The sequence below is a fragment of the Scomber japonicus genome, chromosome 13, assembly GCF_027409825.1.
Source record: "Scomber japonicus isolate fScoJap1 chromosome 13, fScoJap1.pri, whole genome shotgun sequence".
Lineage (NCBI taxonomy): Eukaryota > Metazoa > Chordata > Actinopteri > Scombriformes > Scombridae > Scomber > Scomber japonicus.
The window spans coordinates 19,252,275-19,270,604 of NC_070590.1; the positions used below are offsets into that span (position 1 = coordinate 19,252,275).

The window sequence follows — 18,330 nt, forward strand, 5'->3', positions numbered from 1 at the left end:
TTATTTTCACTGTGTAGAAGAGATTAGGATTCATTCTTTATATGTAAGGCAACATTGGGCTTGATTTGAATGCATATAAATTTACTGAATTGTTATTTATTAAAATAATGATATCCAATACCAGATCGGTCCATTGTCATTGACACTTGATCCAGCTATCTGAGTCAGTATCAAATCGGCAACAACAGTATCGGTACATTTATATAGGACAAGGTCACTAATCTACATCTAAATCCTAATTCCTCTCATTTAAAGCCATCTATTAATCTGTTGATTACTTTCTCAATTAATTGATTAGTTGTGTTGGTCTACAAAATGGCAGGAATTTGTCAAAATTATTGATCACTGCTTCCCACCCACCCTAAGGTGGTGTTCTCAAATATCTTGTTTTATTTCTAACCAACAGTCCACAACCAAAGATATTACATTTACCATCATAGAAGACAAAGAAAACTGAAAAAAATCACATTTAAGAGGCTGGAACCAGATCATCTTTCTATTTTTACTTATAAAAGTGACAAAAAAACAATCAAAATAGTTAGTTAGTATTATCAACTCTAATCTCTTTTAAATGCTGTCAGTCGGTATCAACTTTTAACAAAACGTAATACTGAACATGAGGAAAACTCTGGCTGGTGAAGAGGAGAGATGTGTCATGTTTCCTTTAGAGAATCTTTGTAAACTGGGCACAGAAGTGTACATGTCTGAGTGGGCTGAGCGTCAAAAGAAGCACAGTGCTGTGACACACATGACATGCTGTCTGTGTGTGTGTTACTTGTAGCGTAAGCCCAGAACAATGGAGTTATCTGGGTCGCCATTTCTGACTGGCTGTTCCAAACAGCTGGAGAGATGGAGAGGGAGTGTGATTGAGGAAGGAGGAGGGGAGGGAGGGTGAGGAGTAAGGAGGAATGGGCCTAAAAAAAGGAAAAAGGAAAAAAAGGAGTATGAACAGACCAAGGGGGAGTGGTATGATCTTACTACTGTATGTGTCTCCTCTTCTCAACTAAATGCCAATGAGGTTACTATAAATCAACACTTATGATTCTGATTTACCATGTTGTGCCTCCTACTGTCTGGTTGTGAGTGTATCTAAATAATACGATCAAAAAACACTGTCTTTCTCTCACAACATATTGAATCCTGAGCACCTCAGCTGTGGAAAAGTACACACAGACACTCAGGCGGGATGATGCGCGCCACACAACCAATTTAAGTTTTATAATTTGAAGCTTGTTTTAATCCACAACACTACTTTGTAATCATTTTAACATCGAGGAGAAAAAACACCACCTCGTAAAGCTGTCCAAAAAGGCTCAGACACGCTATCAGACATCAGGCTCTAGTACGAGACTACATATTTGTATTCATGCCCTCAAACTGTATTCAGCGGGAATTAACAATGATAACTTGGGTGGTATCTCATTAGTGGAAGGCTATCTAGCTAGCTAACACGCCGTGTAGCTCATTATCTTCCACCGCCATCACTAAGTGTGTATTTACAACCAGCGTCGCCACCATCATAAAGACTGTTGCTTTGCTAGTCTGCCTCCTCACGGAGTCCCTCGTTGTATCAGTGTTGCCAATGAGACATAGAAGCATGTTTTAGGTTTATCACCTTTTCATTAATGGGTGTCGACCACTACAACCAAGCTATGTCTGTGGCTAACCCGGTAGCCAACGAGCTAGTAAAAGCCCCCTGTGGTAGTTATATCGATGTTATATCAAGACACTGCTCCGGTTGTCTTTGTAGTCAATACAGAGGCACGAAAATAACTACCGGTCACAGCACTAACGCAACGGTAAACGGAACAGTACCTTTTCTGTGTCGAGCTTGGCGATTACTGGATCATTTCTTGGCACGGAGTCTTTGTTTATGTGATTTTTGTGGGTTGTTTTCATCAATCCGTCTCGTCTCTCTCCTCCAGGAGTCGTGCCGCCCCGGCTGACAGCGCTACAGCTCGGGATGACAGGGACCCGCCCCTAGCAACCAATCAGATGCCGAGGATCTGGAAACTGAGGCCAGCGACGTTTTCTATTGGTGGATGGCAGTGTCCATTAACGTGTCGCTAGGGGCGCACCTTCGTCCAAGGGCAGGACACCTGCCATGGAAGGATGCTGAGCGCCGCAGGTGCAGCCAAATCAAGTAATGAAAGGGCTGTAGAAGAAAACATGGAATAGACATGTTGTAGCATGATAACTGACACGTTTACAACAGGCAGCAGCATAAACAAATGGCATAGTCTTTTTAATGGGCTTCATAATAAAGTGTTTTTATACATCTTCTGTCAAATATTTATCCTATATTCTCAGATTATTTCAATAGCCTAACCCAAAACCTCTGTTACAGGAAAAACTTCTAAATGTCATAATCCATAATTCTGTACTATGCTTCATTCATGCATTTATATTTAACATATTTTTCTAATTGCATGGTTTGCCTTTTTCATATTAAAAAACTAACAGCTCTAATTAAGTGTTGACCACTTGAGGGAAATGTAGTTGTTTAATGCTGACAAAATGACCAGTTTTATCTTGATTAAAATGACAATCTGCTAAAAATTTTACCATCTAGAGCTACAGCCATTAGTCAATCAACCAAAAATTAATTGCCAACTATTTTGATCATCAATTGCTGCCACATTGTCATTTCTTAAGAGAAAACTGCCAAAACTCTCTGTCTTCAGCTTCTTAAATGAGATTCTTCTATGATAGTAATGAAAATAGCTTTTAGTTGCAGCCCTACTGTCTACTGCTACTGCTTTTCAACTGTCATAGATATTTATTAAATGTGGAATATAAATATAAAAATGTCATGTTTCAGCTTTTAAGAAAAGCAGATGAAAGAAACTGGGAAGTGGGTCAGCGCTTTAGTTCGCTTTTATGGAGCTTTAATAATTTTAGAACACAATTGCAGACTCAGCATGTCTTGTTTCACAATCGCTTTGTGTGTGTGTGTGTGTGTGTGTGTGTGTGTGTGTGTGTGTGTGTGTGTGTGTGTGGCCAACCTTGTGCACATCAAGCTTGTTTTGTTTCTGCTGTGTTGCTTTTAGGGTACAGGTAGCCGTAATAGATCACTTTTTTCTCACTTGAAAGGGCAAAATGTTTACATGTAGCCTATTTCAAGTTTGCTCTTTTTTTATTTCAGTCAGAGCCATCTGTAAAGAAACACAAAAATCACCAACCCGACTTCGGCAAGGGCAGTGCTTTACAGAACATACAGTACACCAAGAAGACAATCTCCAAATATTACACAATAAAAATAAACATATGAACATATGCACAGTATAATATGACATGAATGTTCATTCATCAGTGGGGGCTCCACTGCTTGGTATACTTTGCAGAAATGTGTACAGTCATTGAACCACTCTTCCCCCTTCCATTCATCTGTATAACTTTTCTTGCCTTAATCCTCTTTCTCTATGAAATGTGTTCATGTTTGATGATTTTCATTGTATTAAAGCAACTGCCTAAAGGCATCAAAAACAAAAACGTGTTATATATCAGTATAAAAGTTAAAACAGTCCAGATAATGTCTGACAAGCACATTGACAACAGAACTGAATCGAACAACTTCCTCATGTATGGTCTGCTGAATTAGAAGTAACGTGGCATGCTGCAACCACATGTTTTAGGTTACTCATGTAATGAAGAGGTCAGAACAGAAAAAAAGACTTAACAGTATAAAGATGCTGCAGCATATTGGTTCAGGTTCATAATTAGTCAGAACATATTCAGTGCTGCACATGCACACTCCATGTATTAAACAAATAGGAGCCATTTAGGCACAGGTTAAATTTCAGGTTCCAGACATTATATCACAACAACGTAAAAACAAGCATCAGTTTTCAGTCAGGAAGATAGCTACTGCTACACGACTGATGCACAATATTCAGTGATTGTCGTTAGTTGCGTCTCTTTCTCTTTTTCCTCCCATTGTTGATGTCACCCATATTTTCAGAGCCTTGCACATGGAATTAAAATACAGTACTTAAAACTATTAAGTTCAAGTTGGTAATTACATCCCTCTTTGTTACTATGCATCATCATGACATAATTCAAATGAAAATGTCCAGTTTTATCATTTTCATTTTTACATTTAACACATTTAATGTGTTAAATTTCCTCATCCCCTTCAGTAAAAGCCTGTCAAAATTTTAAAAATGTGATTAAAATATTATATTTAATAATATTATATTTAATGTGTCGTTGCACATTTCATTTTCAGATTTGTATCATGAATTAAATAATGTAAGAAGCCCTTATATGATCATTTTGCATGATCACACAACCTTCCTTTGCAGCTTCACTCCTAAATGTCTGTATAGAGGAGGCTGTTTCAGGAAGAAAAGAGTTCATCAATACCTTATTGTATAGGTCTGTAAGCCTGATAACTGACAGAGTAACACGAATGACCAGCATGAGCAGAGAAGACAACAAAACAAAATATAAAAAGAGCAGACATTTAAATAGATTGTACAACAGAGAATGAAGAGAGCACAATAAACCAAATGACCAGAGAATGCAAAGAGCAGAGATCCAAGTCTTCTACTCAGCTGTTACTAGAAGTCACAAATACCACCGCCGAGTACCACCAATCTGCAACCTGGCAAAATTAAAGGACACATTCAGTGGTACTTGTTCCTCCTTGACAGTTGTTGTGCAACACACACACATTATTTCTCTACTTTCTATGCTCTTCTTTTGGGATCTCTGCTTCCTCTGTTCTTCCAGTAGTTTCACTATTTGCTCTCTTTTCTGTTTTGGTCATTGCTTATTTGTTGTGGGGCTTTCCAGATTTTACATGACATGACACTTAACCAGAGTGTCTGACTTTCTGAAAACCCTCCCTTTGTCATGGATCATTTAGATATAGCAAAAGACATAGACCTTAAATTGTCTTTATTTGAATGGTGTTAAAATTAGAAAAAAATTGACTGCTTTTAAATTTTGGTGGATGAAACACAATACAAGCAGGATTTTTGCATTTGCATTTCAAGCATTATTTAGTATTTTTTGTGCACATTAAATGAGAAGAAAATACAACAGCTGATTAACATTTCCATTTGATTTATGCCAGCATTACAATTGTTTGAGCACTAAATATTATACAAACCAAGGCTCATTCATTGTATTTGTTGTCTGATGAGGTGAGCTTCATCCCTCAGTCACTATATAGAAACAGCCTCTGGGAGATTTGGCAGACCCCTCTCCTGATGACAAGTGTTCACAAAAGTAAAATTTGGTGTACATAGAAAATTACATGTTGAAAAGCACTTTTCTTCTTAGACATTTTAATTCCATTGTGTTCGTCCACAGGGTGGCAGTGAGATGTTCAATATATGCTAGCATGTATTCTTTCATCCATCTCCTCTTCTTTAATTTTCCTATTGTCATGTTACTGTACCTTCAGCTGGAACGATATCAAAAATAGGGCAATGTAAGCAAGCATGCAAGCTAAATGGCTTTACTTGTTGTTAAGGGAGACTGTAGATCAAGTGGTACACAGGGTCCTCCAATAATTGTAGGGTTGGTGCGTTGATCACTGGCTTCTCCTGTCCATATGTCCTTGACCAAGACACTGAACCCCAGACAGCTTCCTGTGAGTGCATGTTGGGGGAAAATATGTAAACTGCTTTGGAAAAAATTATTACAAATGTGGAATGTGATGCGACAGCTCAGTCCACTTGGAAAGTCAGTGTTATTAAAACACGCCAGTGCAGCATTGTCATGTATGAGTCCATATGCAAATAATGATAGGCCCTCAACCCATAGTTTACAAAATGTATCCTGCCTCGCTCAGGCGTAGCGAGGATCTGGGCCCATCAGTGACACACACTGGATGTAGGCTGGTGGTTGGTAGCAAGGAGCCCGTGATGCCTCCATGAAGATTGGGGAGGAAGTGAGGCTTTTCCGGTCTTTTTTCAAGCCATGTCTCCTCTGCCACCTACAGAGTAAAAGTTCCACCTGCTCTCTGAAGAAGCTGGTTGTCAAGGTGTACACGATGGGGTTCAAGGCGCTGTTAATGGGAAGGATGAAGATGACTATCCAACTGGAAATGGTGCCTAAAGATGAACAGGAGGAAAGTTATGATTATTTTTAAGCATTATATGCATCTGGATGCTATTCCATAAGTAAAGTTTTCTTACAGTAGAACTCTGAGGTGTGTTGGTTGTTGTTGATGTTTAAGTAATTATATTATGCTCATTGTTAATTGCACAGGAAACTGTTTGAAATTTTAACCTAACCTAAAACAAAGGGCACTGTTTAATTTCTTACCAGGTATCTCCACCTCCGTAAGAGAGAGGATTTTCACCAAAAATATGGGAATCCAGCAGAGGGCATCAGAGAACACTATGAAGAAAAATCTGTTGGCCACAGCCACGTCTTTGTGCAGTCTGCTCCTCAGGTCTGTCGCATTAATGCCGGTTTTATAGATAGAGTAGAACATGCTGGAGTAGGAGAAGACGATCACCAGGAAAGCCACCAGGTTTAGACCTAAAGAAATACATATGCTATTCACACACATAAATGTGCATACAATACAGGCAGCCAGCTACAATATATACAGCACACTTCTTCAAACAGTTATTTATACACTGACTTACAAATGTGCATGCACAGATATGTACATAGAAAAGGCTAGTGATGAGAGGCAAACTGGCAGGTCATGAAATAATTCACATGATTCTTATTTAACAGCTTAGTGGTGTAAATGCTGGCAACCTTTGAGACAGAATCTTGCTGTAATTAATTCATTATTGTTGGGAGACATGCGCTGGTCCTCAGTGAGCACACTGAGTAATAAGAACTCAGACTAATCATACATTGTTGATGGATCCATGGTGTTTGCTGTGTAATACCCCAATCTAAGGTGCAATGTTGTTTCCTGTTCTATTAGTTGTCTGGGACACAGTGACATTGCACCTAAAATGGGATCAGAATCTTTCAAGATTTAAAAAATTAGATATTGCATTATATTGACCTGCATGTCCTTACATAAATCATATTGGATTCATAATACCTTAATTTACTGCCACATTAAAAGATGTTGTTTTCATATAACAGCATGACTTATTAGAGTCAAAAGATGTGTATTTTATAGTGTGGTCTTCATCTTTAGGACATGAATGTTTCTTCAATTTCATTTGCTGGTAAAAGAGGATTTCTTCTTCTCTGTATGTGTGTATATACCGTACAGTATAGACTGCTGATATTTGGAGATACCTTCAAGTGCAAAATAAACCAAACATAAGAAATTATGCTATCAACATTTTAGTTAATTCCTAAAAGCACTATTCACTGTAAAATGAGCTTTCAGGAAACAACAATTGTTTTCTTCAATTTACCCAGAAAAATCCCTGTGGAATATCCTTTGGCAGTCGGTTTTTCTTGCCTGTCAGAGTGCAGGGGAAAGCAGACACCATTACGTCCATAGTAGTTTCCAAACACGTCTTCATTCATGAGGGGAACAGCAGCAATAATGAACCCCAGCAGCCAGATTGAGGCCAGCATCACCTAGCAGGGAGGCGACAAACATGCTGTTAGGATAGGATAGAGTGCTGTTTAAAATCCACAATGAAAAATGAGTACTGTATGTTTGATTTCCTCAGTGTCACTGTCATTTAATTAACTACATGTGGAGCTATACCTCCATTTGGACTCACTGAGAAAGCTGACAGCAAACCTAAGTGAACTGAAAAGTAATCCAAACTTTTGTTTCATTCCTGATTTGATGCAAATCTTGATTAATCTTTTGATCTCAACCATAATAAAGAATTCCTAATTTTTTTAATTAATTTAATTTAATTTAATTTAATTAATTTAATTAATTTTTTGTAGTTACCTAAAAATGAACCTGTTGTTGTGAACCCTGTCTGACACATAGAGATGCTATGCTTCCACACATTCCACACAAATTTTCTAGGTCTGACTTGTAGTTATTGAGATCTACTCTGCAATATAATTTGCCTATTTCAAATAATTCTTCACAGCAGCAAAGGACACAAAGTGTTTCATACTAAGTGCACTGACCGATTACTCAGTTAAACACTTGAACCATAAGAGAGTATTCTTTTCAAAAGAAAACTACCACGGCAAGGTAAATCCAATGTTTTCACATTAAGGTTGTTGATTACTTTACACACCAAACAGCTGGAGAGAACTAAACTCCAGTGCTGCTTATTAAGAGATTTCCTATGTAAAACAACATAAAAACTAACAAGGATCCAAACTAATTTATGTGAAAATAGAAAATTCAATGAAGGAATCTTTCCATGAATTAGCAGGATAGCTTACCCCAGTCTGAAGTTTGCCTGGTCGCAGATTACTGAAGGGGAAGACAATGACAAGGAACTTCTCCAGAGTCAGGTAGGTCAGGAGGAGAACAGAAACCTGAGGGGAAACATCCATTAACAAAGCAGTGCTGCAAGTGGACTTTTGTGCCCAATTTGAAGAAATTCCCTCAAGGCAACATTGGCTTATATGGGAATAGTGAAAAAGCAGCATCAGCAGAATTTAAGAGTGTGTACGGTAAGTGCAGCTGGCAGCTTAACAAGAATACAGATATGTTTGTGCATACAGCATGTCACAGCTCCCATTTCTACAGAGCAGATTAGTGTGCAGCTGCATGCATATGTGGGTTTTATGGTTGTGGGCATTAATCTATATTAAATTACCTCGGAGGAGAGCATAGCTAGGAATCCAATGGTCCGACACGCCACACTCTCCATCCACAACAGGGCGTTACGATTGTACTGCCCACGGAATTTTACATCAAAAATTCCAACAAAAAACAGGTAGACACCCATAAGGCAGTCTGCACCTGAAAGATAAGAGATAGTGACATACATGAGTCCATTTATTGAGAGAGAAGCTGGAAGGCTTTGCTGGAGGAGTTCATCTGTCAGCTGCACGTCCTGCAGCCACATCCAAAACTTCTCATTAAAAGAGAAACTACACATTACTTCAAACGTCCAGCACAAGCAAGAGTAATCACTTACTTGCATGGGTCACACACACATATGAATGTTGCCGTGTGATGTGTGTGAGAAAGCAGGTGAGTCACTGGATTAATTTAAGAATTTAAGTACTTTTTTAAAGCTTCAACACTTTATTTTGGGGGTTTTCTGAAGTAGGGTTATTTATATAAGTATAAGTGGCAGTAGAGGACTAAAGAAAAGAGAACTGACTGCCAGTACATAACTCAAGCAAAATAGAGAGGTGCGTGAGGGAAGTCAAAATGTCAATGGATGTTTTGATTTTTCAGAAAAGCCTTCTTAAATGCATTTCTTTCCCGGTTTAAATATTCTGTCTTTTTAAATGATTGGTTTTGATTTATACAGCAAACCCTCTGTGCTAAACTAGGCTGCATAACAGAATGTATAAGCGAAAAAGTTATCTGAAAACTTCCTGTCCCCAGACCCAGCTGTGACCCCCTTTTTTGTCTGTCTTTTCTCCTCCCCTTGTGCTCCTCCCCTGTTTGTCTTTGTTTCCCATCAGCAGAGACGGGGCCCAGTGGTGGAGGTTTGGCACACTTGATACTCATCACAATCATCAGCTGGAGCATAAAGACCCCGTTCACCCTTCCACCCTCTGCCAGATAATTCCGTGACTCATGTGGTAACGCTTGGCTGTATCTCTGGTGTTGTCTTGTAAAGATTTCCTCTAGTGTAACTACTCTCTCCTGTTCCGTACAGTTTCCCCTACTCCACCCACTGCTGCCCTGCCTCTGTCCTCTGGATCCAGCTCCCTGTGCACTGCCTTCCCATTTTGGACCGTATGCACCCACCTTCCCTGGAACCATTACTCCAGACCCAGCCACTGCTCCCTCACTGCCCCCACTTACTTAATCATTAAACCCTGCCTTTGAGTCTACCATTGTGTGTTTTTCGCTTGTCTCTGTGGCCCGCTCTGGGATCCTATTATTTCTGGTTGTGACACTTCCTGAATTAATATCCACATCAGTGTTGGAATGAGACTTCTTATTTTCTGTTATTTTAAAATGTATCCTATTCTTGAAAAGCTGAATTTATAAATATATCTTAATATTTAAGCTTGTGGAAGATATTAAAAACAAAACAGAAATTAATCTTGGTACTTTCCCTTGGTACTTGAGCCAAGAGAATTAAATGATGCACGTCTGTGATCCAGGAGTCCTCTACTCTCCTGCTGACATGCTGTTCAGTGTTTTTAAACCAAATCTTCCTCACTGCAAGTTATTTTAGCCTTTTCCATAAAGTTAAGAGGATTCTCACTGACAAAAGATATTAATGCATAATATTAATCCATGATGTAATCACTGCTAAACCTCACAACCCAAGTTTCCTTAGACATACACATGAAATCAGTCTGGTTATCTTTAAATTATAATGATTCCAACATAAGTTCTAGTTGGTGCAAAAACATTTGGATGCTACATTTATTCAAGTAATTCTGTATTTGTACAGAGTTAGTGTAACCCTTATTTTCTTACTCACAGCAGAGGACTTTGATGCAGGCAGCATGTAGGTTGTTCTCAGCTCGAATCAGCGACCGCATGCCGATGACTAAGAGGTTACCAAAGCAGGTAATGAATGCCATGACCCAGACCGACACCCGCAGCACCATGTTAGCCAGCAGGTCCTCAAAAGAAGAGATACCATCTGTGTTAGGCTTACAGGACCTGACATGAGGTGCATAGGAGCAGTACTGGAACGTCTTAAAGTAGCTGGAAAAGAAGAGGGAAAGACAGGGTTAAACAATGACACACGCACATGACAAGATGAAGAGACATCATGTTTGGTTATTTAATGATGACAGACAAGTGAGGACTGTGATACTTGTGCAGGATTGAGCATACATGTGGGAGAGGTTCTTCATGGGCAGAAACATCTTAGTCTGAATATCTGGTATCTCAATCCCTTCCAGCGCCCTTCAGAAAACAGAACATATTTCACCACCACACAGACTGCAGCAAACAGCTTATATATATATATGTATATGTATGTATGTAAATGTGTGTATGTGTCCATACTTACAGAGACTGAAGTTGTGTTAGGTGGTTAAAGTGGCTGGGATGAATGTGGAGAAGGGGATTATAGGAAATATTTCTGAAACAAGAAACAGGCGATGACAAACTTAAGGAACTTAACTTAAAGGATAAATGTAACATGTGGCTAAATGACAGTAAAATCCAGATGTTTTTTGTCTTTTTGAACTAGTAAACAGGACAATGACTTACTATGTTCAATCCTACTTCATGCTGCATGCATGTTACTCCACCCTATGTTCAAACTCCACTCTACTTTTCATCACATTTAATAGATATTGTGACACATACAGTACCAGTCAAAAGTTTTAACACACTTTATTATTCAAGTGAACTAGAATGTTTGTCTAATAGAATACACAACTATTATAATAATAATAATAAATGTATATAACTACACTTTCATTAACCTACAATATACAGTATGTATGAATGGATCTTTTGGTTGCTAATTAAAATGCTGACAGTTTGTCTAGTTATTTACCCTCTATCCCTGCATTTTCTAAAATGTAATTTAATGCAGCGTTAATCAAAGTTTTGAAACCAAAATGTGAAATAATACTGCAACAAAGGGTAACAGGGCAAAAAACAAAAAATAAAATAAAGCTTCCTGTTTGCACAAATTTAAGGCTGTAAATTAATCAATAAACTCAGGTCCCTTTTGTTCTCTGGAAGTCGGCTGTCCTTGAACTGAGAAACACCTGATTCAGCTGCATTTTCCAGGACGGGTTTAATTGGGTTTAATAAGGTTCAGTGCCAAAGCATTTGATATTATACAGTGAGAAAGGGAATGAGAAGCTGAGGTTTGGAATTTCCACCTCGATGAAAAAAGTTAGCACTGGACTTATCTATCAAAAGACACCCTGACTCACTTACATTCATTACTTACAGTATAAATATTCACTGATATACTGGTTACTATTTGCAACACTGCATTCCTACCTTACACAGCTGTTTGCTTCTTTCATGCTTCTAACACTAACCCTAACCCCTTTTCTATAGTTTCTAAATTACATCATATCTGACTGCTTGTGAAGTCACAGCCTTGGTCTGTATAGTGTGTCTGTACTTTATTAACTATTATGTCAGGCATGCATGGCAATACAAAAACGATAAACCACTTACATGTCTTCTGGACTTTTTAATTTTTATTCAGCTGAGAAGCACAAACAGTAACAATAAATTAATTTCTTAATGTTTGTGTTGCTCAGTGAATTTTATTTTTTTGGATTACAGCTGTTTCTTTGATAGTTTGTACCCGAAAAAGTATTTTGGGCAGCTTGCAATTTCCATTGTTGTCTGTATAATGGCTTCAAATGTGTGGTTAAACTACTGGTTTGTTTTTCACTTTGTCCACAGATAAAGTACATGCATTTTACAAAGGGTGCTGGTATAAATATCCTTTTACAGGGACAATATGAACAGGGCCAGGCTATTGTTTTATCTGAATGTTACTTCGGGGACATTCAAACCGCAAACTTCTAAAGTGCTGCTGGCAGAGACGTGACTCTTGTTTACCAAACCCATGTCAAATTATTCTCACAATATGACACAAAGGCTTGTGCTGCCAATAGATTCCCATGTTATTTTGATAGGTTAGGTTAGCACTAATTGGAAGACAACACAGGGAAAGGGAAAGATGATTCAATGCAGCATGCTGACTTTATATCTCATTGCCAGACTTCAATCTCTGGTTACCTACAACTAGGCACAAATGACATAAAATCACATTAAATTTTGGCATCATTTAAAAAAACTGAAGGTGCAGGCTGTCCATGAAAATTGGCTTGATGTTGGACATGAAAAATATTGCTCCAAAAGAATCTCTTAGCACCTGTCCTGTTTGGCAAAATTTCAGTGGAGGTATGGTTCAATAAACGTGGCAACAATCTCTTTCTGTCTTTCTCTGTGTCTGTTTTTGTGTTTGTGTGTGTAAATGTGTGGAGGGAAAGAGGAAGCAAGGGATCATGAAAATCATAATCGCTGCTGGAAAATTTTATTCTGGTGTAAATTTTACTGCATGTTCTCGCTGTGTGGGCATTTTGCCCTTGTCACACTGAATAAAATTTCACTGCAGTTTGTGTGAAAAGTTTTGACAGAGCTGCTAAAGTCAGAGAGAGAGAGAGAGAGAGAGAGGGAGAGAGGGAGAGAGAGAGAGAGAGAGAGAGAGAGAGAGAGAGAGAGAGAGAGAGAGAGAGAGAGAGAGAGAGAAAGCTAATGAATAGAATGCTCATTCCTGCACAAAACTGATGTCCTGCTATCAAACAGAGTGATCCAACTGAGATTAAAAACTACATTTGAATAAAAGCTATGAATATTTTTGCTGGTTCGAAATAATGATTTTGTTTCAAAACATATCTTTCAAAAGGAAACGTTGAATGATGTGTTCAAATGCTTATAAAATAAAGATCCATGTTGTCCCATAATGAGCTTGCCAGAAAGATGTCATACTTTTATCCCTGTGAGGGTTTTAGGATGAAACAGTCTGCTGCACAGTTTGTGAACTCTGGTCAGCAGCCAATCAAGGACCACAAATCCAATCCACCACTTACTCTTTAGTCTCATGGATCAGCTGAGCAGACTACACAAACACTTGAAAGACTGCATAACAACTTGCTGTCAAGAGTTCAAACTGTGTGAAACTGACATCAGTGTAGGTGTTTGCCTACTTTTATGACAAACAAGTGTAACTATTCCATCTATAAAACACATTTTTGACATGTTTTTCACTCAAAGAAAGAGAAATGGATACTGTGTGTTCCAAGGTAGCTCTCTATTATTCCAGTAGACGTTGCTCATTGTGCACAAAATGACTCCCCACATGTTTAAATGGCACAAAAACAATAAACCACTTACACGTCTTCTGGACTTTTTAATTTTTATTCAGCTGAGAAGCACAAACAGTAACAATAAATTCATTTCTTAATGTTTGTGTTGCTCAGTGAATATTATTTTTTTGGATTACTGTTGTTTCTTTGATAGTTTGTACCCGAAAAAGTATTTTGGGCAACTTGCAACTACCATTGCAGCAGCTACGCCAAAAATCTTTGCCCAGCCTGGCGATGTTCCTGTGGGCTCGCTAAGTAATAACATTAGTAATCATTGCATTTATCTCAGCTTTGCTACCTCCTGGGCCCTGGTATTGTGCATGCTGGCTCACTGGAAAGGCCTACAGGAACAGAGCTGTCATTATGTTACTAAATACACTTGTGCTTTTTCCTGCCTATGACAAGTTAAAATATTTGAGGTATGTTCAAATTCAAATGTATATTTTTGACACTTTAGTGAGGCTAGGTAATTGGCAAGGGAGGCAGTATAGTTCTGTCCAAAAATAGTATTTGAGTTTTCCATCACGTCGCTTATTTTTCTCTTCTATTTCTCTAATATTGTTATGAAAAATAAGAAGAAAATAGTTCCGATCATGTGGGACCATCTTTTCCATTTTTTAAAATGTCTGTTTGGCTACTCATAGTTTTAACTTGCTTTCTTTTTTGCAGTTTTGCATAATTTGTAGACTTTGTATAATTCAGACACAGCTGGACACAGAGAAAGGAGCCTGATTCTGTCTCCAAATAAATATGATGCTCATTATTTTTTCCCATTATGACATGACTCTGATGGCCAATCCTGAGGGACTTCTGCTGAAGACTTGATGGACCACTCATGTGTACATGCTATTACAGCACTGCCATAACAACTAATCATTTTCACTTTTGTAGATTACTTCCTTAAATCATTGGAGTCTCTTTCCTGTGCGAGACATTAACTACAGCATAAAGTAAACATGAAGTAATCTTCCCTGAATGAGGTATGAGATATTTTTATAATTAATACTCTCCATTTCCCACTAATCCCCTCCTGTTATCTCACGTAATGGAAAGCTTCCACGGGAGCCAGACTATCAGTTACTCACAGTTTAAGCAAGGACTTGGACAGGTTCTTAAAAGTGTTTCTCGGAAGCTCCCTGATCCTGTTCCCGGACAGATTCCTGAAGTGAGTGAAAGAGAAGAAAAATAAAGAAGAAATGGTGATTCTATATAGCCAGAAACAAAAGGAGACACACACAGATTCATTTAGATCCATAGTATACTCATTTATTATCAAACATGGGCAGTGGAAAGTATATGTGCAATACACTTGTTAAACCAAAGTATTTACTACCAGAATTAAATCAATAAACACCTTTGGCCATTTAGGCTTGTAGAAATCATGAGCATTAAGTCAAAATGGATTTATCCAACACAAACTTTAATAAAATACATCAGCAGCACCTCTAATATAATATGAATATCTATCCAACACTTCAATACACTGAAAGTGAAGTTTTTTTAACATCTGCCATAACATGTCTAATAATGTTTTCTTTCCATTTTATGATTTAGATATTCATAATATTTCTAGTGTCACTATATTCTAATTTTTTTTTTAATTACATTTTACACAGTTCTATAATGTTATTTAACTTCGTCATTCTGCAAGTAATTTACAAATTTCATCCAAACTTTGATGTGGATTAAAGCAAAAACTATGTTAGTTTCTTGAACACACTGCTGTCTTATTACTAGATGACCGTTGGCTGATCAGCCAGTGGTTGCCAATGAACTTTATACAGTGGTTTAAAAAAAATTAAATTTGGGGAATTGTTTCATCTTAAGCACTAAGGGACATTAAACAGCAGTTCTCATTGTTTGATAAATGAGCTGGAAACGTTTATTGTTTCATGTTTTCATGATCGTGACTTTTAAATAAAATGTGTAGAATTGATTGAGATCTGTGACTCATTTAGAAAATGTATTTAATTTGAGCCATGCTGTGAAAAATCCATTCTCAACCAGCAATGAGGTGCTGACACCAGCAGAGTAATTTAAGAACTTTAAATAGACATTTTAATTGTACCACTGAAATCATTAGACTTTCCACTTCTTATTAATTAGTTTCATCAGATGTAAACTAATTGATTGACCAAGCAGTTACTCACAGCTCAGCCAGTTTCCACAGGGACTGGAAGGTGTCTTCAGGGACTGTTCCGATCTTGTTGTCCATCAGTAATCTAAATAGAACAGAACTGCTGTAAGAAACACAGAGTGGTGCATAGCGGTGTTTCAAGCCGCTGTGGTGGATCCCTGTGGGGATTGGATGCAATCTCATTTGTTGCAATATCCGAACATATGGCAACCAATTCCCACAGTGCCCCTTCCATTAACATTGACTCAGTACTGACTCATACGAACCTGCCTGAAAAAAAAAAAGGTTTCAGAATTATAATAAAACTTTTTCAACCTTCTTTTGCCTTTACTCTGTACTATTTAGCCTTCTTGTTGTCCACTGAGCTACACTGGAGCACATGGTAGATAAATGCCTCACTGAGAGGCATCTTAAGAGAGCAAATAAAGAACAAACAAACATTGCTCTTTCACTGCATCACCCATGGCCAAACTGTCAACCTTCTTCTCAGAAGCCTGACTCCTTTTGATGGATCATCATGTCAGCTGGACTGACAAGACCTGTGTATCAACATGACATCTGAACACGATTTTTAAAATGGCTTCCTATCTGTTATGTTATGATTGCAAATGTTTCTCAAGTTGCAACATGGTGAGGAGAAGCATCACAAATGACCAGGAATGTGTTTAATGAAGGGACAAACTACAGTTGTCTGCTCTAAAATGAAAAACAGCATTTTACCAAGTGGGGCACAACCTCTGTCCCTAATAGGACAAGACGTCCTGAATTAACTGCTTTTTGTCCAAATTTGTCAAAAAATGTAGCCTATGACAGACCACACACACATCTAACATCTAATTCAGAAGTTCATTTCTCTGCTACCACTAATGAAAAAAAAAACTTGGAAAAATGAAATCAAGTTCTTTAAATTATGGCAGTAAATGTTTCTGAGGACATCATGTAACTGACTCATGGTCTCTTGTGAGGGCAACTATCAGTCATGATTGCACTGAACATCAAGGGACACCAGCTAATGTGATGGAGCGCTTACATTCATAAAAATGAAAACAGCACCAGATGGCATGAAACAACTACAGGAGGATTGCGGCCTTCTTCCTAGACTCAAAGTCTCTGTGTTTTATCCAAGAGAAATGAATGTTTTGGAGCTGGGTAGCACTTTATGTGGTGGAAACATTCCTCATAAAAGGTTTTTAAGTTCTAATCTCTCATTCACATCAAAGCATCCAGCTTGTTTTTATGTTTGGCTGTCAAGGTAAAACCCGGCAACGCTTTCTATCTTGTCTTGTCTGTCAGACATTAAGTGATGGAAGTCGATGAATGTCCTTCAGCTGAATGATGCTAAATGTGAAATTCTGTTTCATCCTTGTAACAGTCTGGATACTTTATCATATATGTGATCACTATAATTTAAGTAGTAGCTTTTGATTCTGACTTTTCTCTTGGTGTTCATTGTGACAAAGTTGTACAATCATGTTGAGGATTATTGTGGAAATCAGGCTCCTTTTGTCATTTGAGGAACTTGAAAACATCATGACTCATGACTACTGTAATTCCCTTTACGTTGAGCTATGGTGCAAAATGCTGCTGCCATTGCCCCAGTCTGTGTTACCCTGTAACACTGTGTACCATGTAGTCTTTAAAAATGATTGTACTCCTGTCTGCTGGTACATCTTAGCTACAGTATACACCATCTGAGCCTCATCACTGCTTGAGCTCCTCTGGCACCTATAAAGTTTTTCTCTTGTGGTGAAAGGGCTTCTCAGCTCATCATATCAGGCTTGCAAAGTCAGCTTCTTATCTTTAATCCCACATTAAACTCATTTCATTACTTTAATTAAAATTATTGTACTTGTTGAAAGTGCATATTAATCATGTTTATGCTGTTAGCCCTGAGCTCATCTCTGTTAAAATTACAATTTTAAATGAACTTTTCTAATTTCTTAAGAAGTCACAGGTAAACTGGTTACTCTTGAACATTACGATACACCTGATAGCACAGAAAACAGGAAACAAGGACATTATCTACAATATCTACAGTAGCTGCACCAAACTCTGCGTGATGAAGCAGTTGTAAGTAAGAAGAGCCTATAATTTAATAATGTTTGTCTATGCATTAAACCAGATTGAGTCCAAACCATTGAGTCTTTAAAACTACTGTACATAAATATGCTGAGCAAGCATTAAATTCTATTTACTTCAATGATAATTTAATATTAAAATTATCTTGGCCTCCACCAGCTTGTTTATTCATGGTCCTGAAGATTTAATGATTAATATTGAAGTTGCGATAGTCACACTCTGCCAGACACATATCCAACTTTTCAACAACTTTAAAA

The 18,330-nt window shown here is 37.9% G+C and overlaps 1 protein-coding gene across 1 annotated transcript in view; it reads right to left on the minus strand.

The window, feature by feature from the left end:
• Positions 1 to 5,799: 5,799 nt before the first annotated feature.
• The window catches only part of rxfp2a (relaxin family peptide receptor 2a), a 39,068-nt gene continuing 26,537 nt past the window's right edge, over positions 5,800 to 18,330 (minus strand). Inside the window, exons 11-20 of the mRNA XM_053330997.1 lie at positions 16,008 to 16,079; positions 14,943 to 15,017; positions 11,019 to 11,090; positions 10,841 to 10,912; positions 10,479 to 10,708; positions 8,679 to 8,824; positions 8,299 to 8,394; positions 7,350 to 7,518; positions 6,280 to 6,498; positions 5,800 to 6,065 (exon numbers count right to left, since the gene is read on the minus strand). Of these exons, the coding sequence (XP_053186972.1) occupies positions 5,800 to 6,065; positions 6,280 to 6,498; positions 7,350 to 7,518; positions 8,299 to 8,394; positions 8,679 to 8,824; positions 10,479 to 10,708; positions 10,841 to 10,912; positions 11,019 to 11,090; positions 14,943 to 15,017; positions 16,008 to 16,079 (1,417 nt within the window). The remainder of the gene's footprint in view (positions 6,066 to 6,279; positions 6,499 to 7,349; positions 7,519 to 8,298; positions 8,395 to 8,678; positions 8,825 to 10,478; positions 10,709 to 10,840; positions 10,913 to 11,018; positions 11,091 to 14,942; positions 15,018 to 16,007; positions 16,080 to 18,330) is intronic.